The following is a 25,435-nucleotide window of genomic DNA, read 5'->3' as shown; positions in this document are numbered from 1 at the left end:
TGACTGTTGTCTGGTGATTGTTGACTATTGTTAAGTGATCTGATGATTGGATTGGTTGACTGTAGGTTTGTGGTCTTATGATTGGTTGATTGTTGTTTAGTGGTCTAGAGTTTGGTTGACAGTTGTTTAGTCATCTTCTGAATGGCTTTGTTAGTTCATAATAATTTGTTGAAGGACCAACTGCTTACTTTGTCTTACAATGTATTGCAGATTGCCAAGGTGCTGGTTGAAAACGGTGCTCAGATGGATGTACGCGACATGGCAGGGGACACACCTGTCCATATATGTTGTGCTAAAGGCAATCTCGCTCTCCTCAACCTTCTTGTACAGGTAGGTCATACTTATCTACCTGGTTATTTGATGTTGTACTAACTCACAGACTTGTTGATTTAGAGGCCCAGGTCAAAATAATGCTCCTCTAGTTTTGTTGAGAAGTAGTTTGAATTTCATTATCATCATCAGTTTCCCTTTACTTACTGATAGTCAATTAATAAACAGTTAAAATAAATAAATGTACCCTGATTTAATAATACCTTTTGGGAATTCATGAAGTCTGTCTCTATCAACTGCTGTGATTGTTATGACACATCCAAGTAACTTCAGGTGAAGCTCTATGGTTTGAACCTCCCTACCCGTGTCAGTTTGTGTTTCTCAGGAAGATGAGAAAGGAACCAGTCTGTGCTGTTGTGGTTGTGTCCTTGGGCAAGACACTTTACCCTAATTGCTCTGGATGGTATGTGGCATGCATCCAGTATGTTTTTCAGTTAAGTAGTCACAAACTATTACAAGGAGACCCCGCCTCAATAGGACCTTGGGTGGTCACAGGGCAATATTTACATTTGTCTGGCATTGTCACTATATAGTCTGTTTGAGAGCTCTGGCATTGATGTACGTTTAAATGCCATCCATCACGCACTACACTTATCAGCGTATTAATACAACACAAACCCGAACTACAATATCCAGAACAACTAATTATTTTGTCTACATTATTTGTTATAAAAAATATGCCATTTGCGCGTTACGTTGATAATAAAATGATTAACAAAATTGAGTTTTTAAAAAAAAATTCTATGTACTATTTTGTTTGCCAAAAAGCACGCGACCATGTTCCGGCTGTTCCAAACGACTGACAGAAAATCTGCTGACTGTCGGTAAGGCGGGAATTATGAATTTTAAATATGAATTATAGCATTTAAAAAACAAAAAAAGTAAAAGGAATGTAAATATAAGCGTTGAACTGTTTTTGTATGGTATTTTTGATCTATTTGAATGCCAGAGCTTTGCAAGCAAACAAATCATAATGTGCTAACACATAATTGTTAAAAACTACCTGTCTATAAAGACCAGTTTTCAGATACCCTGTAAGATATTACTATATAACGACCGTCTGTATAGCGACCACCTGTCTAATGTGACTATCGACTGGTGATTTTATGAACGGCAGTCGCTCGTTTTCTTCTATAGCGGCCAATTTCTGTCAGCCATTTTCTGCTCCCAGCAGCCATCTCTCATAAAAATCTTCGACACTTCGACCCAGGTGTATTACGTGCAACTGTGCCTAGGTTGCATCATTTGACATGGTTAGTTAATTTTGTAATTACAACTAGGATACATCACTTAAAGAACAAACACTGGTCATATCTGTCAACAAGATTTACTCGCATGAAAGCCAATAATGCCTTTCTGAATTGTAGCTGTCATTACTACCATTTGTACAGCCGCCGTCTTGTACAATACTAATAAAAAGTTGTAAACTGCCCCAACAAATCTGGATTTCAATTTGTATCAAAAAAAAAAAAGAAGTTTGTTTTATGTCACAACATAACTAGTAGTAATACAAAGATAATCAACTAATTAATCATTGTGTAATTTTTATTTAAGAAAGAAAGGGAGATAATTTTATAAATACATTGAAAAATATTTCTGATCAAAATATAAAGTTACTTTTGTATCAATTAGACCATATTCAGTTATGTTTTGTCTTGTACTTCAAAATATTATATTTTATTCTTGGATTTTTAATTGAAAAGTCTTTTTGATAAAGATTTAACCCTGAAGATTTAAGAAAAAAATAATTGAAAAATGTATGCATTGATTTGACTTCTGACAATGTTAAAACTGACTGGACTGCTGAATGCCCTGTTAAATAAAAAAGTTATTTATGACAGTTTCATGTTGGTTGGTGCAAAAGTCTTGACCTGTCTATAAAGGCAACCTGTCTATAGTGACCAATTTTCTGGCTCCCCTTCGGCGGTCTTTATAGACAGGTTTGACTGTATGTAAACTAGGGTACTGGAGCAAAGTTTGCAATTGATTAAATAAAATACTGATCAAATTTTTCAATAGTAAATAAAGTTGGCTAATCAGAACACTAGTACCTTCGTCTGGTCAGACTTGTTCCTCAAAAACCTAACTTTAGTTTGAAATTGGTGTAGAGGAATGGTTGGTGTTCTTCTCATATCGATAAGACATAATGTCATGATATTTGGTCATTAGGGTGCTGGGAATGACCTTGGCCTACTTTCAAGATCATGTGCCAATTGTATTAAAACCTTTAAAGGGGCATTCCCTCGTTGAAATGAGTTTATGCTTTAAAAACAAAAGTAAACAGAATCTTGTATTTTTCTCCACTAGTAAAAATTATAAACTTTACCGTAATACAACACTCAAAGCCTGAAGATAACCTAAAGTTCTTTAAAATGATAGTTTTTGAAATTGTCACTTCGACCCAAAGTGCGAAAATTAATCGCCACCAACGACAAGCATGCACAGATAAATTCATGAACAGAAACAAAAAGGGTGTACACGGCTCGGCGAGAAAATGAGGACAGATAGAGAACATCATAAAAAATATTCCAGTGCGGAATTTTTGTACAAATATGATATTTATTCCATCACAGTTAATTGTTAATATGAATGTAAACTTCTTTTATTCATAAATCTTATAAGTTACTGTACAACATACATCTGGCGTTCGAATGAAGGAATACCCCTTTAAAAGACTTATCAATAACCAAGTCTGCCAGGGTCATGATATTGGGTCAGTAGCATGCTTGGATGACGGTTTACCAATTTCACAGTTTACAGGGGTCAAATTTGTTGTATTTTTTATACATAAAATAACAGAATTCTTCTCAAAAACTAAGATATCAAGAGTCATAATATTGAGCCAGTAGCATTCTGGGATGAATGACTATATGTTTGTTGAAATAATAAACTTTACCTAACTTAGAGTGACAGAGGCCCATTTTGCCTCTTGATTGAATAAGTCATGATAAACGTTACCATTGCATAATTAGCTGGTGATTGATACTCTCCCATTGGGCCTCTTGTTTATCTCTTAATGTCTACCTAGACACCCTTCAATATTTTGTATGAAGCCTGGAGCCAGTTTTATCAATATTCCTTAACTTGAGGAAATTCCTTAACTTAAAATTTCCCATAAGAAATCATTACAGAATTGTAGGTAGGTTTTTTAACCCAAGATATTTCCCTTAAATTCTGTAATGATTTCTTATGGAAATTTTTGAAGAACATTGTTGAAACCAGGCCTGTCTGCTGTGAGGATTTTAGACCTCATATATTAACAAAATAGAGCTTGGTCTCTAGATTATGTGTAGAATAGAAGTAGTTATCAGCGATGGCCGATTGGTAAAGGTGTTCCGACATGTTATCACTAGCCCTCCGCCTCCGTATTGTGAGTACGAAAGCCACATGGAGTAGTTGCCTGGTACTGACCCTAATCCAATGGTTTTTCTCCGGGTACTCCGGCTCCAAAACCTGGCACATCCTTAAATGACCTTGGCTGTTAATAGGACATTAAACAAAATAAACCGAGTCCTGTAAAAAGTCCAGAGGTACCAACACGTATACGCACACTCAAAGTAAGTGGCGGTGACATTGTTACTGAATAGCTTTACACATTGGTTAGCTATACTTGGCTTGGTATTACCAGACATGGGGCATATATTGCTGAATAAAAACTAACAATTGTTATATAAGGTCAAATATACTGTAAATTGTATATTGCATACATATTGATGTGGGTAACTGTAGAACATGTAGCTATCAAATTTTTATTATTTATGAAACTCATTTTTTAGCATCATGGTTTACAAATATGTAATGGTTTTCATCACAACATGTTAAAGCAGTGTGCAAATATATTCAAAGTGTAATTGTCATTCCTCATAACCTTATTTAAAAATCAAAATATCAATAGAAGAAAAAAAAAGATTTCTTAAAGATGTTTGAAATATTGTAAAGCTCTTGATAAAGAAAATATTAATGATTACATCATATTCTATGTCGATTGTGTGGAAGTAAACAGTGATTTCCGTTTTGCTGTATCCTTAATTCCAGCTTTATTGATATAGAGGGCTGGAGACTAGCACTGTTGTGTAGGCCATTTTATTGGGAATCAATTGATTCTTTTGTCAACAAATAGGACGATGACATGTACTTTGCATCATATGGAATGAGAAATTAGATTTGAAAAAAATGCAATATTATAAATCTTGTTTGTTGTTGAGAAGTTTGCAGACTCTAGCATTAACATGACCATAATTCACTTGTGTTATAAACATTTAAGGCAGAATTGGATTTGAAGATAAGAATCTTATACAGTGATAAGTCTTTACAAACGTTTAATTAATGTTAAACTGCAGGAACATAAGTTATTGAACCCTGTGGCTGTTTACAGTACAACAAAGTACAAACCTATAGAAAGCAATCTTATAATGGAAACAAATTGTAGTTCGTAGACGCAATAAAATTCTATAAATTCATGTCTAAAGTAAAAAAATCACATCAGCAGAATATTTATCATGATCTAATAGCACAAATAGAATATACTGGAAATAATAGAATTGCTTATTTGGATTAAGAACTGTACAGTTTCAGAATGCAAAATGGCAGGAAAATCAGACTTAGGATTTTTTGCACTGTTCATTTAGGTTAAACCAAAACCATTAACTTTGGCCATGCCATTGTTAGATGTCTTATCACCAGTTAGTGATGAAAGGCCCTGTGTGGAAAGTGTTATATAGGTCAAGTCATTGAGATGGCAATGAAGGCAAGAGTGACTGACAGTATTTTAATGTGTCAGTGGACACACGTTTGATACCCAATATCAGGGAATCTTGTTAAGGACATAAAAAACAAGGACTTAAAAAAAATTATTTTATAAAAAAAATGGACTTAAAAACAGGGGCAAAAATTTTATCTTATAAAAATAATGGACTTAAAATCAGGGGCTTTTGTAAACATCGCTGAAAAATGACCAAAAATTTCTTCTTTTTTTTTCAATCACTTTATGTAATCAGGCACTTAATGAGACTGCATTGGAATATTCTGAAATGTTATCTATCTTTCTCATTTGCTAAATACACCAAGATCTTTCCCAATGCCATGCTCTGAGAAATACCTGGTGAGTGCCACCTGTAGCAGGACACCTGAGATGGATGACTACCAGTGGCCTGGAAGTCACAGCTCAGTTGGTTAGAAAATTTGTCTTGAGTTCTGAAGTCCTGGGTTTGAATTCCAGATACAGATATATATATATACAAAAGTATTTCTCAATTTTTTTTTTGTAATTGCAGAACTCTGCTGATATCAATCTACAAAACTTGTGTGGGAACACACCACTCCACTTGGCTGCTGTACAGGAGAAACTGGACGTGGTCAAGCGTCTGATCAGTCTTGGGGCGAAGGTGACAGTGGTCAACAAGGACAGCTGCACTCCCGTACAACTAGCAGCCAAGGTAGGAAATGTTTGGGTATCACTGTCGTAATGATAGCTGTACAACTCACCTAAACTCACCTGATACAAAAAACAAAAGGAATCACATAATTATATAATAACATAATTTGAAAAAAACCCAGAAAGAAATGAAAAAGTATAATCCATTCCGTCTGTCCATAAATTTGTTTCTGAGGTGTGTTAACATGTATCCCATACTATTTTGAGTAATGTATATATCTTATCATGATAATTAGTGTCACCACCTTCAAATCTGTACAAGACTAACTTGATAAGAGGAGGTACAACAAAAGGACATTATAGTCTGCCCGTGTCACAAAAGGTAGGTGTGGGGGATGTAGGTGTGTGTCATGTACCTGAAGATTAAGACCTTTTGACCTACATCAAAGAAAATGCTTGTCAAGACTCCATTTCTTACAATGCATATCACTGGAACTTCATAACTTTGGGACATGTGTTCACATAGGATTATTTCACCTTGTCAGGAAATATAAGGCTATATATAGCTCAGTTATATATTTCAGTAGAAATGCTAATACAGGTCCTACTTTAAGGGGCGTTGGCTCCCGTGGCTCTTTGTAATAAGCCCTTTTGAGGAGTATTCCCCCCCCCCCCCCCCCCCCCCGCCCCCGGCTCCATGTAGTAAGTCCTACTTTAAGGGGCATTGGCCCCCCTGACTCTTTGTAATAAGCCCTCCTTTGAGTGGTGCTGGTCCCCTGGCTCCATGTAAAAGCCCTACTTTTAGTGGTGTCAACCTCCTGGCTCCATGTAATAAGCCCTACTTCTGAGAGGTAGCCCTACTTTGAGGGGTTTTGCTCCCCTTGGCTCCATGTAATAAGCCCTACTTTGAGGGGTGTTGGGGCCCCCTGGCTCAGTGTTATAAGCCCTACTTTTGAGAGATGTTGGTCCCTTGGCTCTATGTAATAAGCCCTACTTTTGAGAGATGTTGGCCCCCTGGCTCCATGTAATAAGCCCTACTTTGAGGGATGTTGCCCCCCCCCCCCCCCCCCCCCCCCCCCCCCCCCCCTCCCGCAGCTCCATGTAATAAGCCGTACTTTAAGGGGCATCATCCCCCTGGCTGTATATGATAAGTCCTACATTGAGAGGTGTTGTTCCTTTAGCTCTTTGTAATAAGCCCTACTTTTGTGAGGTAGCCCTACTTTGAGGGGTGTTGCTCCCCTTGACTCCATGTAATAAGCCCTACTTTGAGGGGATGTTGCCCCCCCCCCCCCCCCCCCCCCCCCCCCAGCTCCATGTAATAAGCCCTACTTGGAGGGGTGTTGGGGCTCCTGGCTCCATGTTATAAACCCTACTTTTGAGAGGTGTTGGTCCCTGGCTGTATATATGATAAGTCCTACTTTGAGTGGTGTTAGGGCCCCCTGGTTCCATGTAATAAGCCATACTTCGAGTGTTTTTTGCCCCCTGAGCTTACTGCAGGATGAATGTGCTAACAGACTGTTGAGAGACTTATGTGGTCTGTTAAAGATTAATCATTAAAGATACAGTAATCATAACAGTACTGTTTCTGACAATCCTGTGATTCAGACTAGTTCTACTGGTAGATGTGGAAAAAAAGAAATATTAATGAATTGAAATAACTTTTTTCAATTGAAATATAAAAAATGAAATAAAGAAATTTTAAAGTCTCCAGGTAATTAAAAGATAGATATATAAATAGAGGTTTATTGAGATTCACAGTTCATTGGTACACCTCCATCCATTTAATCAGGTCAGGGCGTTTGTACAAACATAAGATGACATTTAAGTGTCACTGACCAGCTCTGACAGATCATTGGATGTACTCCAGAGAGTGGAGTTATGATGTTGGCTGGCCCAAACAAACTGTAGAGTGAAGAGTCTATGGTTGCCTTGGGGGCAATAAACATGAGAATCGGGTCACAGCGTTGTGTAGATTGATTGAGATTGGAGTGTTTAGTAATTTGACCAGAATCTGTGGCTGACTGAATGTCAGAATCAGGATAAACAGACAGAATACTTATTAGATTTTGGTTTTTATTGTGAAATAAAGGTGATTATATCCTCAGGAGAGTAGATAAAGGAGGTTATCGCTGTCTTTAGTTATGTAGAGTTAGAGAAGGAATATAAGGTATTAGGATTTTAAATGATTTATCATTTCATATAAGATTTTATGAAACAAGTTTTGGAAGTTTTTATTTTTGCTGGCCTTGGCGAATTACATAAAATCTCATTTAAGAGAGAATTTTTATCATATTACTTGGAAAAATCACATTTTGACAGGTTTTAAAGTCAAAATGTAGAAGGTGAAATAAAACAGAGGTGGCAATTTTGTTGTACCATGCACATGTTTAGTTCATGATGTAACGTCATTGTCCATATTATGGTATTACAATGAAAAACACTTGAGGGTATTAAAATATATTATAGTGCCATATATACAAAAATATAACATGGCCGATTTCACTAGGTAACAAAAACATTACACTACGATTTAACTGAATAACAAAAATTATCACATACAGTGGAACTTCGTAAACTCAAACTCGGATAACTCGAATACCCCGCTTAACTCGAAGTACCTCGCCGGTCCCAGCCGAATTCTCTCTTTATCTTAGTGAAAAAAACTCGGAAAATTCGAATTCGGATAACTCGAAAAACTTGGATAATAGGAAGTAAAAATTTGGTCCCAACAATAAAAATCCTACTTGAAATGTTCGAATAACTCGAAGTATAATTTTCGTCGATCGGTGGCAAACGCCGACATTTTTTAAGAGCTAAATTCCGTTTGTAATACTGAACATATCGGCACTACTAACCTACATGCTATTATAAGTGTTTCATAAATTCATAAAAGAAATTGTCGGTTGAATCTTATAACAACAAGTCTTGGCGATAAAAAGTACTGCTTTACTTACATCAGGTAATTTCCCAAGGCGGTCGCCGATATCAGTACACACGATAGTCAACAACTCATCTACCCGTTCGCTCAAGCGGAACTAATCTCTGACACACCGGTAGATCTACCCGGCTGATGTTTTTACAGGTGTAGAAATGACACAGTCACCGGCGCCTATTAAATCTTTAAACTGCTGAAACAATAGCGTAATTACTGCCGAGGTGTTCAGAGTACAACTGTAACGGTCAGTGCTGTCTATTAAATCGGATAAAACGCCAACTCAGTTACAGTAACATTTTATACGCACATGCGCAGCCCAACTTCCGGTGCTAATACACATGGAAATGGCGTGGTTATCAAAAAAAAGTAAGTAGGCCGATCAAACAGTATTTTATATATGTCCAATAAAAGGTAATGGTTCTGTTACGTTTTGTATGCAATCTGTGTTAAACTTAAACGGTTATTTGTTTTGACATTAATAACTTGTTATTTTGTCGAATTCCGTTTTATCGTTTACCTTTTGCAAACATGACTTGCACATCAGATCGTTATTGAAGTGACTAAGTGAAAGAAACTTTATCGTGACTGTTTATCGGCAAAACTACACCAAATTACAAGTGACATAACGAAACATTACATATATATTTACATGTATTGACCAGTCTTCACACTAAACTGATGAGCGACAGAGCGAAGTTATAATGATTATATAATGTTGACAAATATTGACCAAACTTTTCATCAAAAACGATAACTCGCTTAATTCGAACACTCGGATAACTCGAAGTTTTTTCGTGGTCCCGTCGACTTCGAGTTAACGAAGTTCCACTGTAGTTGATTTCACTGGATAACAAACATATTACATAGATGATTTCCCTGGATGACAAAAATATTACATAGACAATTTCACTGGTATAACAGGCTGATAATGTAATAAACAGTCAATACTTAATGTAAACTTAATTCTGATGTTTTACTGAAAAATTCACTTGTATTTCCATTTGTTGGGGTAAGAATAGATGTCTTCATGACGTGACCTTTTTTTCATGCCTCGATTAGAAATTCCTTACATTGATTTGTTTCAAACATGTATCCAACATGTAAAATACTTGCAATTATTAACAAAGTATCCAAGTTAGCAAATATTTATCAAAGGATCGCTATATGATTTGATACTCTTATAATTTGCATCCCCATATCCCTTTGAAGGACAGAAATAAACAGGACCCCAGTTATTTTCAGGAGTTAAATCAAAATTATTCAGAAAGGCACAATTTAAACTAAAATGCCCAGTGCAAACCCTGATAAAACTTCTGGAGACACTCGATCTTCACTGTCCATAATGGTATGATGTTCATGGGAAATATAATTGATATAGTGAGGACGATTTCTCTGAAGGCAAATGTATCACCTTGGGATTAAATATAAATATAGTTGCCATGATATTTGTCAGTGAGGTTTCAATAGTTGTGGTTTAATTCAATAGAAAAATAATTCCTCAGAAAAGAGTATCCATCAAAGGATGCCTTAAATAGTATAGTTATCTAATAATAAGGTGAAAAAATTGTTCATTTAAGATAAGATATTTAATACCTTTATCAGTTGCTCATTAGAGGCAGTTTTTAATTTGAATCTGTCAAATCTTAAATTAGCTGTTTAATTTAATTGTCTTGTAGTATTAACACAGGACAAGATTATATATTAAGAATCTTGATTGTATCAAAACAGATTCTTATGATGAGGGATTTATTAGAATTCTTGTATGTCTAACAGGAGGAGATTAGAATTTTGGGTGAAGAGATATGTAATTGCATTGATGTCTACAATTCAATTACTTTAATTGTTTATGTCATTGTTTGTTTATAACAATTGTAGTTCCTGGAGCTGCTAAAATGCTCAAAAGTATAAAATTTAGATTGTTTCTCTTTACAGTGTTTGTCTTCAATGTTCTCTTACTGAAGATTTAACAAATATGTATAAAGTTGATGTACTCCCTGCTCCCTCATGTATCTCACTACTTCTTTGGTGGTCTTAATTCACAGTAATTTTTTGTGCACTGACACTTGTATGTTGAAATATTTTATTTTCCCATGAGATATAGATAATTATTTCATCATAATGTGTGTATGATTATCCTGTGATAACCTTGGGATGTTTTTATAGTTAGATAATTGTATCCTTATGTCATTGTAACAAGTACCAGAAGCATATTAAATCATAACAAGTTGATGTGTAACACCAATCCCTTATAACAAGAATTTTGTTATGAAGTAAAAAATCTCATTATCTAGAAAACAAAATACACACAATTTACATTGAAAAAGAATAAATATCCAGCACATTTTATCTTCAAAGTTAATACAGTGTACTAGATTATCAAACAGATGATAAAGACAAAGAAATGTGTTGTTATGTGAAGAAAACGTGTCTTCATAATTTTCACCAGTGGAGATAAGATTGGACAATTGGACTATAAACTGGAATACCAGTGAGTCTGAGATCTTTTATAACATATTGATCCCGCAGGCTATCGTCCAGGGGAACAACAAAAATCGTCAGACAGTCCACAATGTAACACTGTGTATTATTATTGAAATACAAAACAATAAAAAATAAGTCTTCCAAATACATTAGCCAATTCAGTATTAGCACGGAAACAAAAAGTAGTGACCTAGCTACTGCATGTCTCCATCAATTAATACAACTTGAAGAAATTTTAACACTTGCCGTTGCCCGGTGCACTGCCTGAACTGATTATACACATGCATGACTATGCACAGGTAACTTGTACACAACACCACCTAGCAGACTATCTGCGGGACAAAGTGATTTCATGCTAATTCATTCCATTCAACCGTGTGAAACATTATATACATTTGTTATAATATTTGTTTGTGTCAATATATGCTGTGCATTTGTCATTATATCAATGCACTTTGTTGTTCTTACCCTCCGCTCATGGTCAGTGGTTAAGGTGTCCCAACACTTTATCACTAAGCCCTCCATCTGAGGGTTGTGAGTTCGAAAACCACATGGGGCAGTTGCCTGGTACTGACTGTAGCAGGTGGTTTTTCTCTGCCTCCAAAACCTGGCACATCCTTAAATGACCCTGGCTGTTAATAGTATGTTAAACAAATTATTTTTTAACCAAGCTGTTAATGAAATTTACGATTATGATAAAAACACTATCCAATGATCCTGTCCATATACTGGTCAAGAAGTTTTGTATCCGATGGTCGTAACTGTTAATGGTAGAGGGAAAAATCTTTGATCAATGATGCAATTTGCTGATGCTGAATTTGACTTGTATTGAGAGACTTTCAAATCTTGTACTGTCCATTTCAGGGTAACCATATCATATTAATTCAGATGAAGTGTCAATAGGTGATACAACTCAAACTATTAAAATCAATCTGATATTTTTGTAAATCCTGGATACTCAGATTAAACACCTTTCTAATTTGAACACACATATTAAGGTGGATAATGAGGATCTGGATACCAAATTTTGAACTTATTAAAAATAGCGTTATCTGTAACTTTCCACTGTACCTCTGAACATATATATGTACAGTATACCTGGTAGTTTTCGCCTCCGTTTAATTTTTGCCCTTTGATGATAGGGCGAACTTAAGATGACGGCAAAAATTTCAAGCTCAATTAAAGGATTTACAAGTCATCGTACATAGGCCAATTTGGTTGGATCCAAAACATACTCTCGTACTTTTCAAGCATGTTTTATTCTATACAATTATAAGCAACACATGTTATATGTTTACACTAAATTTATAAATTAATTCATTGTTTTATTCCAATCTATGCATGTGAAATAAGATCTAGATCTTAATCTAGGCCTAGTAAATTTGCAACATCACGTTGTGTTCAATCGAGAATATGGGCTAAGATAGCGTACTAGGTTTAGTATATTTGATTAAAAAAGTATAAATACTAAGTACAGTCACTTTAAAAATCCAGTCATTTTTTAAAATGATGCACACAAAATAGCATCAAATTCTTGCCATTGTGAAGGCTGCTTTTATGAGTTCACTGTTGCTTGTGGCTTCCATCGATGTACAAGTGAACAAGAGAAAACACTGGTCAGTAATTAGTCACGGCACGGTGAACTTACAATTCATCGTGTTTGCTTAAAATCGGCCATGCATACCTGATACTATTTGAATCAATATAGGCTTAAAGTAAATCTGAACACAGGTAAACGTATATTTCACACCTGATTACATTTTACACCTCAGCGGGATATGCAAAGAAAAGAAAATGGGGGAACTGACTGTTTCGAGTGCAACTGTATCGAGAATTCCGAACAGATTTTCCGATTGTAAACGAGGAAAAGACATTTCTTAAAAGTAGTTTAGGACGAATTTAAAATGGGGCGAATATATCTCTCGTGTTGCTCAAGGGCGAAAATAACCTAGGGCGAAAAATACCAGGTATACAAATATCTAATTATGTAAAGCCAAAGTTTGTCAGTACTCTAGTGGTATCTATATGTGTTTAATTATGTAAAGCCAAAGTTTTTCAGTTCTCTAGCAGCATCACTCCTTGAAAATTTTATTAAACTTCACACAATGATAAATGACCATAATATCTCGCACAAGTTTGAGTTTCAGGGTTTTTGAGTGAAGGTCAAGGAATTACTTACTATTTAAGCAGGGGCAGATAGAGGAATGTATTATTGCTTTAGCAATACCCAATAGGCTTGTTATTATCGTAGTTTATTTGTTTGTTAGTTCGAGAATAACATCCCCACAACATGTACAGCTGAAGGGTAATAATAGAATGCTTTGAGAATGATTATTTGTTAGTTTGTTTGAGAATAACACCCCCGCAGCAGCTGTAGGGTCATAGAATGCTTTTGAGAATGATTGTTTGTTTGTTCTCAGGGTGTAACATATTAAAGGTCATATGAGGACAGCTTATAGAGCATTAAGCTTAAATGTTTCCACCCAGAACATTTTTAGAAACAAAATAAGAATCGTCAAAGACTCCTAAATCAGTCCACCCAGAACATTTTAAAAACAAATTCAGAAACATTAAAGACTCCTAAATCAGTCCACCCAGAACATTTTTAGAAACAAATTCAGAATCATCAAAGACTCCTAATTCAATCCACCTAGAACATTTTTAGAACCAATTCAGAAACGTCAAAGACTCCTAATTCAATCCACCCAGAACATTTTTAGAACCAATTCAGAAACATTAAAGACTCCTTAATCAATCCACCTAGAAAATTTTTAAAACAAATTCAGAATCGTCAAAGACTCCTAATTCAATCCACCAAGAGCATTTTTAAAACAAATTCAGAATCTTCAAAGACTCACTGAATCAGTCGACCCAGAACGTTTTTAGAAACAATTCTGAAGCGTCAGAGACTCACTGAATCAATTAAAAGTGAAGGGAACATCCATGAGTAGGAAACCAAAGGAGGTTAACAGTCTGTCTGTCTGTCTGCTCATACTGTGCCAGACGCCGTGTCTTAATATCAACAGTACGAGTGCTTTATCAAGTGCAGGAAACCGTTCAGTACAGTCGGACTGGAAATAGAAAGTTTGATCACTTCCCCTAAACTGATTATGGCTTCTCTAGCAGTTAGTCCTGTCTAAATAACTATATTTGATGTAACTGTGTTTGAAGAAACCCTGAAGGAAGAACATACAGCAGTTTCCTAATAATAACATATTTAGTGCCAATTCTTCATTGCATAGTGGTGTTTTTTTGCAAGATGTTTTACCTCAAAATATATGTCATAAACCAAAAACTGCACATCAATTAGTTCTCGCTGTTATTGGGTTCAAATCAGAAATCTATTGAACATACTTTTATTGAATAATCATGTCATGTCAATAAATTGCATCTAAGTGTAATATTAATGTAAAAATATATTAACCCACTTTTTGTTACAATTTGTATGCACTTTTCTCTAATTAGTCCTATACTGGTGAAAATGGGAGGGGACCCGGGCTTTAGGTTTCCTCTTCTTCCAACTTGTTGTCATATGTACTTGTGTATACCAGGTACATGTATGTAACACCGAAATTTGTCACATGCCACTTCATTCCTAGAGGGATTTTGATGAGCCTTCACACAATTTCCGTTACAAAGGACCATGATATCTTTGATAAGTTGGCTTTCAGGATTGTTAGGTCAAGGTCAATGGTAATATTTTACAAAATCAAAGTTTCTTTAAGTATTTTTTTTACAAAATCAAAGTTTCTTTAAGTCATTACAGTGTTTAAATAGCTGGAGGGGACCAGTTAGGGACTTGTCAAGCTTTAGCAATACTTAGTATATTTGATTTCCCATATTTCTGGTACACTGGATAGGTAGATATAAGCTAAGCCCCAGGTTTATAGCTTCAAACAATGCCTGCATTGTAAGCTCCTGTCTGAAGAGCAAATCAGCTTATACTGTGGTGCTGTGTCCATCAGTCATCTGTTTGTATCTAGCAGTGTGTGCCAAATGCCGTCGGACCGTCGGTCATGTCCGAAAAAAGTCATTTCGGACCGGTAAAAACATTGTTATACCTACCCGAAAGTCAGATAAAAAAAAGTCGGTATTTCGATTCCTTCCGGTAGTTTATACATTCATCAATCGGAATACCTCGGATGTTCTTACTCGCTTCGCCCATCACATCCGAGGAGTTACAAGTGCGTCATTCATTTCCGGTTTTTAGTCGGCCATGTTACCGCTAAGATACTGCTGCGGGGGCTGTGCCTTTGAAACGAAAGTTGCCAAGCGAAGAATTGATAGAAAAGCGGAAGGCATAACTTGATCAAAAGAAATTAACGATGTTTTGTGAATTAAGATTCTGCAACCTAATGGTTTGATAGTTTTTTTCTGTTACCAACAATAAAAGTTGACAGGAGAAACAAAAAAATAGTGAAATTAAATTGAATTGTGTTTTTTTGGACCTGTAGTTTTTTTTTGTTACCTGCCCTAATGTCCTGTAAAGATTTCAAAAGTTTGGCACACACTGATCTAGTATCAAATTTCCCCTTTGAACATCTCAATAACCAAGAGGCCCAGAATTATGATATTGAGCCAGTAGACTGCTAGAATAAATGACTACCAAGTTTGTTCAAATGAACATTAAAACATGTTTTTAATTCTTCAACAATTTCTTCTTGGTAACCAGGAGTCATATTGAGCCAGTAGCATGTAAGGGTGAATGGTTCAGGCTACCAAGTTGTTTGAAGGAGCTTGACCTACTTTCAAGGTCATTTGTTGAACATTATTGCTCTACTAACTTTCAAGGTCACAGGGGGAAAAAGCTTAAAATGTCTCCTTGTTAACCATTTGGAGACCTTGATCAAGTCATCATATTTGGCCAGTAGTGATTGCTGGAATGAAGGGCTTAAATTCTATTTTAAAGCATTTTGATATAGCATGCCATCAGAAGTCAATCAGACAGATTTTCGGCACACTTCTTACAACGATTGCTCCTTGTGATTACCCTCTCCCTCAATTTAAACTAAAAATTAAGGACAAAATAAATGGAGACTTGACCTAATAATAACTTTATCAGGGAGAAGATGCTGTATGGTTGATTGACAGGAGAAATTAACATTACTGCACCCATTTCTATATATCACACAGCTACTGAAGCTTACATACGTAATCTCAGGTGATGATCCGTAATCTCAGGTGAGGATCCGAGGTATGTGGTTCGATGCTCCCTACCCATGTTGGTTTGTGTTTCTTTAGAACCTGAGATATGGGTCAGCAGTCTGTGCTGTTGTGGTTGTGTCCTTGGGCAAGACACTTTTACCTAATTGCTCTGGATGGCATGCAACAGGTCTCCATATGTTTTTCAGTGAGATAGTCACCAGCTACTACTAGGAGACCCTGCCTCAAAATGACCCTGGCTGTTCATGGGGCGATAAACCCAGCATTAGCATGCCTACTTTTAAACAATGGAGAAACCAGAAAGGCATTATTACAAGATAAATTTCAGAATATTGGTCTTGGTACAAGTAGTCCAAGGAGAATTGAAAAATAGCATTGAGGTAGTGGTTTTGCCAGGGAAGTTTGGATCATGTTCATATGAACATACTTCTTTAGCAACAAGTTATATTGACTTAATAATACTAGCCAGTCTTGGGTCTAGGTTCAGATATGAATCTGTATGTGTGGTGTAAACATACTGCTTATAAGGAAAACCAGAATACCCAGAGAGAAAAACAGTTAAACTTGGTCAGGCAGTCTGTCCATAAACTTAATATCACCTTGTTCATGCAAAGCTCATATGATCTTTCACCTAAAACAGATTGTCATTTTTTTTTCCCTTCTTTGGATTGCCACAGAGTTATAGCCCTTTGTTCATGAATTCAAAATCATGATTTAAGATTAATTTCCCCTAATTGAATAACTGCAATTAACAACATTCATAGGTTTTTTATACCTCCTTCTGAACTAATTAAAGGTTAAAAGGAAAAAAAAAACCCAAAAAATCATGAATTTTGAAATTGTTTATCTCCAATGGTATGCTGTCCTATACTAATAGTACTGGTGACTGATCCCGAAATTGGAAAAAAAAACTTGTATTGCTCTGGATTGGAATATTTTGTATACATGGTCATATACGTAAAAATATCTAGATTGGCAAAATGGCCCCTCATATGTTCCTAGATTATGGATGCCTGATTACATTTTCTCAAGACTTTCAAATATTGGATGATTGGTAATTATGAGAGGGTTCTTCTGTTTTAACGTAAACTGACTGGCTGCCTGTTATTGGTACTGCCCAGTGCTGGTGTACTCTGTTGGTGTCACTAAGTGTGTAGCAGCGGTAATATTTTTACATCTTTACCCCATGGCCCTCAGGGGCAGAGGAACTTAATTACCTTATCTATTAAATTTGAAAAAACTGAAATTTTGTTAGTCGTTTTTAGCATGTACAGAAAAATGATATAATTCACCAAGTCTCATCTAAGTTAAGCAATATCTTCAGGTAGTGAAGGTGTCTGGATTATCAAGCTAAGGTTCTACTTAAGTGTAGATCTACTGCAGATATAGCAGAAAGATGAAATATTTACATTACAATAATTTAGACGATTGTAAAGAAATAATTAATTTTTCTCTGTTTGCATGCAGTATGCTGTTTTCTAATTTGTCAATTTTTTCTTTTCATACTTTCATGAATAAAAAAAATTTAAGCTCTTCACCCACTTGATAATGATTGGAGGAGCCAATGGCAATTTATGTTCATTAATGTGTTAATTCTCATTGTAGGTATGATGTATATTTGTACAATTTAGTTAAATATATGGGCAATTCAAATTTAGGAAATTTAAAAGCTGTTTGAATATTATGTACACTATGTAAATTTAGGTCACATGCATGGTGATTGATTTCAAGTAATACATGTACCTATAAACTGGTTGACATACTTCCAGTGTTGAATATTTTACTTCCTGGTAGTCTGGTATTGATCATATAACAGGTATGAAAGATAAATACTTCCCTTCATTTGTAAAATAACATGTTTTTCACTCTAAGCGAGGAAAGCCTTATGGCTGTCATGTATTGCAACTCTCCTCTGGAGGTAGAATTGTGGTTATTGGGCGGGAAAATTAGGCAAGACATTTGAAGATTTCATATTGTAAAGGGGTTTAGTAAGCCTGTACAATTTACTTATCACCCTTGAAGCCAACAATAAAATTGTAATTGACATGAAAATTAAGAAATATATATTTCAGATATTAATTATATGTCTTTTGTGTGTCTTTTTTTTCACTTTTTAGTCTTCTCATCATTGCAAATAAAAAACGATTATTATGATTAAGTGCCTACATTAGGAGAAAGTTCAGCTTATTTGTTCAAATTATTCAATTAAAAATGTGAGTTATTTTTTTTATTCAAGACAATTTTCAAATTTTAAAGTAAAATTCTCATTCATTAAAATTCTTCAAAATTCATTATCAACTGTTCTTACTATTTCATTCATTTTGATGAATTTTGATGAATTTAATATATGCATAAAAATTCATGAATAGTTCATAATCACATAATGATGAACAATCATGAATGTTAATGAATTTGTAAAATTATTCTTAAAAGTTTATGAAGAGTTCATGAGAGGTATTTGATGAATATTCGTGAACATTTTTTCATGAATAAAAACCTACCAGTATTCTTAAAAGTTTATGAATGGTTGATGAACATTCATGAACTCATGAATACCATCTCGCAGGGGCTGGCTGTATCCTTCACTACTATGTTAACAAAATACCTGGCACGTATACAATATACTCACTGGCTATATCCTTCACTACTATAATTTCACTACTGGTCATGACAGACTATGTAAAGAAAGATTTGTCACTTAGATATGCTGCTTTATGTGTGGGATATTTCATTACTGGCTTAGTAAATTATTAATCAGCGTCTAACAATACAAACATCCACTAGATTGCTGTGTCCTTCCTTGTTTCATAACTGCAAATTTTGTTTTGAAAGTTATGAGACCTGCTCATGACATTATTTTCCCCGAGACTGAAAGTGGTGCACATCAGCTGTCTCTGACGTCACATACATCACACAAAAGGCCAGGGAAAGGATATTTGAACGTAGTGATTTGTAAAAAAATAATATGTAATTGAATTATTGAATTGGTTGATTTATACATCAGATTCTGTTTTCCCATTGTAATTAATAAATTGATTATAAGCATAGAAATATTTGTTAGTTTCATGCTGGTATGAAAGAAAATGGAATCGCAAACTTATCATGAATGCGCTACATGCATTCATTCGATCAGTTTGCAATTTGGTTTTTCTTTTATACCAGCATAAAATTAAAAAAATATTCCTATCAATGCTTAATATTTTTAATTAAACCTTAGGATATTAAAGATTGTGTTAAGGTTATGAGATTAAACTTGATGTTTTCTGTCTGAAACAAATTCTGATGTCACGATTAACAAGCAGATAAATGTCACGAAATTCATGATTATTAGGTAAATACCTCAGTAATAAGGAAAAATGAATGTGTTAAGCTCCAGAAATAGGGGTCCCGAAGCTATCCTAACTCTACGAGGAAGTTAACCAAGTTTCTTGATTAAGGAATTGTAATGGAATCAGGATGTAATTTCGACCTTGTCGGTCCTCCATCACTGTTGATAAAGGAAGTTACTGTTTTCTTAATCAAATCTAGTTGTTAGACCTTGAAATTATCAATGATACGATGCTTATATGTAATTAGGAATTTCCAAAGCCATTGTCAAGTGAACTAATATGTGACGAAATTTGTGCTCTTTTTGTGTTAAAAGCATTATACATCCCTAGTCATATAGGCCTTTACAAATGTTCAAGATTTAGATACGAGTAATTGAATTGTCTCCCTTTAAGTAATCTGTGGAATTCAGTGAAGTCGGTAAAAATGTAATGATATGTTTTTACACAGCTATGTGGGTTAAAATGTAAAATTTCTATAATTAAATTTGTTACTGCCGGTTTCCTTGAAATCATTCAATTTGCATTTAAATTTTTGAAAATACTTTCCTGGAGTTGTTTCCTTATTAAATCAAATTGGACTGGAATTCTATAGTCATTCTGTAACTTTACTTGGAATTATGAGAAAAGGAGAGAAATAAGGATTGAATTATATTGATACAATTGTTCTTTCTGTTATTTCACTATGGAGATAAAAGAAGACTTTATATGATCATGTGGGTGGCCTTTAGAATAAGCTACTTAGGGATGTGTTTGAATTGAATGTGATTTAATTTACTTTGAACTATATTGTCAGAAAAGTTATATATTAGTGTCAAATTTAGAAATAGTTTAAAGTTGCATGGTTCAACTGTATAAGAAACTTTTATATCAGGAATCACTTCAAAAAGAAATATAACATAGTAACACAAATAACGAAGGCAGACAACTTTATGACTCATGCCCTGACCAACCTAGAACTCAAGATCTACGGCACCCAATCGCTTGACAGAAATACCCTTAGCTTATACCACTGCAGCACTTCCACAGCAGTGATGGTCGACTCAATACCCTGACATGATGATTATACTTGAAACAGAAATAGATATACCAAATCCATATATCACACATACTGAGATAACACACCAGGACATTACAATGTTAAAAGTACTTCACAATATAAATCAAGAATGTCACCTCGAGGGTTGGAGATTTTTGTCATGTGTCCTCAAGATAGGAGATGATTATTTTTCTCCCATCATACTATTTTATTTACACAGGATTCAGTTATTCAAATATATAAAAAAAAATCATTGCAATGCAACACAGTGTTGACATTATGTGATTGAACTGTCGATGTGATGTCATGGTATTGTTGCCAGTGCATGCTATCTGTCATACTCTAAGGGGTGACAGGGAAATATTGAACAGGTAAATTTAAAAATGTATTGTAATGTACCCCCCAGGTAACTGAAATGAGAGTGTTTTGCCAATGAAATATATATCTAAGTGAATGATGCAGGCCCTCTGGGCCTGGTTCTGTTATGTCAACAAAAGGTTGTAAGTATACTCTATCTTAATTTACAATTGTGACTGGTCATCCTGTGTAATTTCGTCTGAAGCCATATTCGTGAAGTTTCTTTGACTCCAGTTTTTCCGGTAGATTTAGATTGTTAAAGTTGGCGTGAAGAGTAGACTGAAGAATTTCTGACTATTTGTCCCTCTTGTGACTGTATCTTATAGATTGAATTTATTTCCTCATATATCACATACCCCTCAATACTTCCCAATCATATCTTTATTGATTAATGGTGGATAATTACGTTTGTGTAATTAACTTATATAGAGTCATTGGATCAGGTTGTCGGTGTAGTTGAACCCAGACTATTCTGTCAATGAGAATGTAGACGATACCTTTGAGGAAATCATGACATCCCAATCCATCATCATTTTACTCTATCATTTCTCTTACATCACTCGTTCAGGAGAAGTTTATCAAATAGAAGATGTTTGGAGGATCAATAATAATCATTAGATATCTCACAAACTGAATTGGTGGGATAACGACGGTTTGTGAAAACATATTTACTGCCTCTAATATAGAAAACTAGCCTAAGGATAAAAATACCTCCATTGTCAGGGAAAATTGTGTTGACAGTGCTACTTTAAGTATACTGGTACATATTATATATGTAATTCATTAGTAACTTTGAAATAAAGTTTATATATCAATACCGCCTCTTGTAAAGATAAAGGTGTTATCTTCAATATTCTCATTTTCTTTTTATTATTCCTAGTGTATATATAGAGGTTACACAATAAGTGGTTGTTGGATATGGAATTTATTTCACTCGAGTAAGTTTTATTTAAAGTTACAAAAGACACAAGCTTTAGCGAGTGTGAAATGAATTCCATATCCAAAAATCATGAGTCGTGTGACCTGTTTCTACCACAATAATATCGGCTTGAATCACAGTGAAACATGGCCAAGCCTTATTTCGCGTATGTCATTAAATTATCGTCAATATTAATTGCAGCTCGGGTCAAAGTTTGAATTCTTGACCAATCCATTAAGACCAGAAGGTTATATTCCACTAGTGGAATAAAACATATATCCAACAGTCGGCACATTTATACAATGGCTTGAGAGTGGAATAACACAGCGAATTGTGGTAGAAACAGTTATATTGGTCTATATTGCCTATGTACACAAATAGATACCTTTTTGCTTATCCTTGCTAGGTTTCTAGGTTCCTAGGCCATGCAGTTTCATTGTTGTGTTTGTTTTATTTTCCTCCGACATGTGTGACAGAGATTTGGAGGGAGACATGGGTGTTACTTTTCCAGCAACAGTGTCAACATTTGTATTAAACATCTAGTTGTTCATTAATAACAAGTGCTTAATAAGTATTACCAAACCGGTTTTATATCAAATCGTGTGTAAGAGCATGGCTCAGCACATTGTTTCTATTACCCAGGATTTTAGCCTATATTTGACATCTAATTGGACCTGTTTATCAAACCAATGTTTAAGTTTTCCATTTAGATGGGGGTTGAGCTTAATTTCTCACAAAGGACTTTTTTTCTTCTTAACCAAACCTAGAATTTACTTATATCTATGCATATGTAACATGCAGCATGTGCATTGCTTACAAATTGACACAACTTTCCCTGCTGTCACCCAGATGAAAAGTGCCTGGCCACCCAGAGAACTGTTAATTGGACTTCGAGAATAAGCAGGGATACACAATTAATTTCTTTTTTGCTTGTTCATTGTTATTGTCTGTGAGAATAATGTCCATTCCATGGTATGAATTGTCAGGTGAGAATTATTGCCAGCCCATGATATGAATGGTCAGGTGAGAATTATGGCCAGACTATGCATGGTATAAATTGTCAGAAACATTTTCAGCTTAATTTCCAAGTTCAGATGACATAAAAAAACATGTGAATACTGGGTAATATGTACAGGCCCTATGGACCAATTGTTACTAAAACCAAGTTTGACATTTATACACAAAGAAATAAATTGATTGGTGTGATCAACCATGAAATGTCAACTTAATGGATGAACGTCTGTCTCTATCATTCAACTCGCTGTTAATCAGAAAGAAAATACACAGATTTGTCACTTTAATAATGTGAGCTCACACATTGAGACAAAGATTAATGCTGGGAGAATTTTTTGGGGTTTAGATTGATTCAGAGAAATAAGAATTAAAAGGTCAAGGTAAATTAGTGAAATCATTTTGAGCTTTTATTATCCTTGAAATTAAGGGTTGCTCCCCTTTAATCACAAAATATGAATCTCATGCAGCAACTCCATTTTCAGGTTCTTCTTGTAATTGGTTTCCGTAATTCGTTTCAATCCAAAATCTAAGAATGATGGAAATAAAGAGTAGGTTGTTGATACAGAAGAACATAGCCTGCCATTTCTCCACTAATTATTCCCATAGAGAACTGGATCCCATTTGTCAACAGCTCCTGTGCTGGATATCAAACTAACTAACTTGGTCGATCAGTCATGTCATAGTGATGTGACGAAATGCAATCTTGATCAATTTGTATGCAGTATTGAAAAAGATTTGTATCTATTTTGTTGACTTTCTTAATGAATTTGTTTCTGTGGGGTTTGTGATAAATCATTATGTCTGATACGCACATCAAAAGAATTGGCTGTTTTACAGCTGATGTACTTTGTGTGTTAATGACACTGGGAGTTGGAAAGCTAATCTGTAATGATTTAAAGATGATGTAACATGTTCATTTGAAATATATCATTATTATAACCAAACAATGGCATTTTTATACTAGGTATAAAAGCCCCATAATCAAGGATGATACAGATTACAGAATGTATAGAAAGCGGATATAGAAGACAGGTTAAACCTGGTTCTGATACAGCCTTACTGAGAAGGGAAGGTGTCAGTAGACCTCAGGTTCTAATACAGCCTTACTGAGAAGGGAAGGTGTCAGTAGTCCTCAGGTTCTAATACAGCCTTACTGAGAAGGGAAGGTGTCAGTAGTCCTCAGGTTCTAATACAGCCTTACTAAGAAGGGAAGGTTTCAGTAGTCCTCAGGTTCTAATACAGACTTACTGAGATGGGAAGGTGTCAGTAGGCCTCAGGTTCTAATACAGCCTTACTGAGAACTGAAGGTGTCAGTAGGCCTCAGGTTCTAATACAGCCTAACTGAGAACTGAAGGTGTCAGTAGGCCTCGGGTTCTAATTCAGCCTTACTGAGAACTGAAGGTGTCAGTAGTCCTCAGGTTCTAATATAGACTTACTGAGAACTGAAGGTGTCAGTAGTCCTCGGGTTCTAATACAGCCTTACTGAGAACTGAAGGTGTCAGTAGTCCTCAGGTTCTAATACAGCCTTACTGAGAACTGAAGGTGTCAGTAGGCCTCAGGTTCTAATACAGACTTACTGAGAACTGAAGGTGTCAGTAGTCCTCAGGTTCTAATACAGACTTACTGAGAACTGAAGGTGCCAGTAGGTCTCAGGTTCTAATACAGACTTACTGAGAACTGAAGGTGTCAGTAGTCCTCAGGTTCTAATACAGACTTACTGAGAACTGAAGGTGCCAGTAGGCCTCAGGTTCTAATACAGCCTTACTAAGAAGGGAAGGTGTCAGTAGGCCTCAGGTTCTAATACAGACTTACTGAGAAGGGAAGGTGTCAGTAGGCCTCGGGTTCTAATAAAGTCTTACTGAGAAGGGAAGGTGTCAGTAGTCCTCGGGTTCTAATACAGCCTTACTGAGAAGGGAAGGTGTCAGCAGGCCTCAGGTTCTAATACAGACTTATACTGAGAAGGGAAGGTGTCAGTAGTCCTCGGGTTCTAATACAGCCTTACTGAGAAGGGAAGGTGTCAGCAGGCCTCAGGTTCTAATACAGACTTACTGAGAAGGGAAGGTGTCAGTAGGCCTCGGGTTCTAATACAGCCTTACTGAGAACTGAAGGTGTCAGTAGTCCTCAGGTTCTAATACAGCCTTACTGAGAAGGGAAGGTGTCAGTAGGCCTCAGGTTCTAATACAGCCTTACTGAGAAGGGAAGGTGTCAGCAGGCCTCAGGTTCTAATACAGCCTTACTGAGAAGGGAAGGTGTCAGTAGGCCTCAGGTTCTAATACAGACTTACTGAGAAGGGAAGGTGTCAGCAGGCCACAGGTTCTAATACAACCTTACTAAGAAGGGAAGGTGTCAGTAGTCCTCAGGTTCTAATACAGCCTTACTGAGAAGGGAAGGTGTCAGTAGTCCTCAGGTTCTAATACAGCCTTACTGAGAACTGAAGGTGTCAGTAGGCCTCAGGTTCTAATACAGCCTAACTGAGAACTGAAGGTGTCAGTAGGCC

General features: G+C 35.6%; 1 protein-coding gene across 2 annotated transcripts in view; it reads left to right on the top strand.

Annotated features, from left to right (window-relative positions):
• LOC117337482 (ankyrin repeat domain-containing protein 27-like) overlaps positions 1 to 25,435 on the top strand; it is a 95,656-nt gene that overhangs the window by 32,431 nt on the left and 37,790 nt on the right. For both annotated transcript variants that reach the window (XM_033898483.1, XM_033898482.1), the window contains 2 exons: positions 211 to 330; positions 5,604 to 5,765. In XM_033898483.1, the coding sequence (XP_033754374.1) occupies positions 211 to 330; positions 5,604 to 5,765 (282 nt within the window). The remainder of the gene's footprint in view (positions 1 to 210; positions 331 to 5,603; positions 5,766 to 25,435) is intronic.

This window comes from Pecten maximus, chromosome 11, assembly GCF_902652985.1.
Source record: "Pecten maximus chromosome 11, xPecMax1.1, whole genome shotgun sequence".
In the NCBI taxonomy this organism is placed as follows: Eukaryota; Metazoa; Mollusca; class Bivalvia; order Pectinida; family Pectinidae; genus Pecten; species Pecten maximus.
Note: the sequence above shows the minus strand (reverse complement) of the source record. Positions and strands in the feature narration are given on the sequence as shown.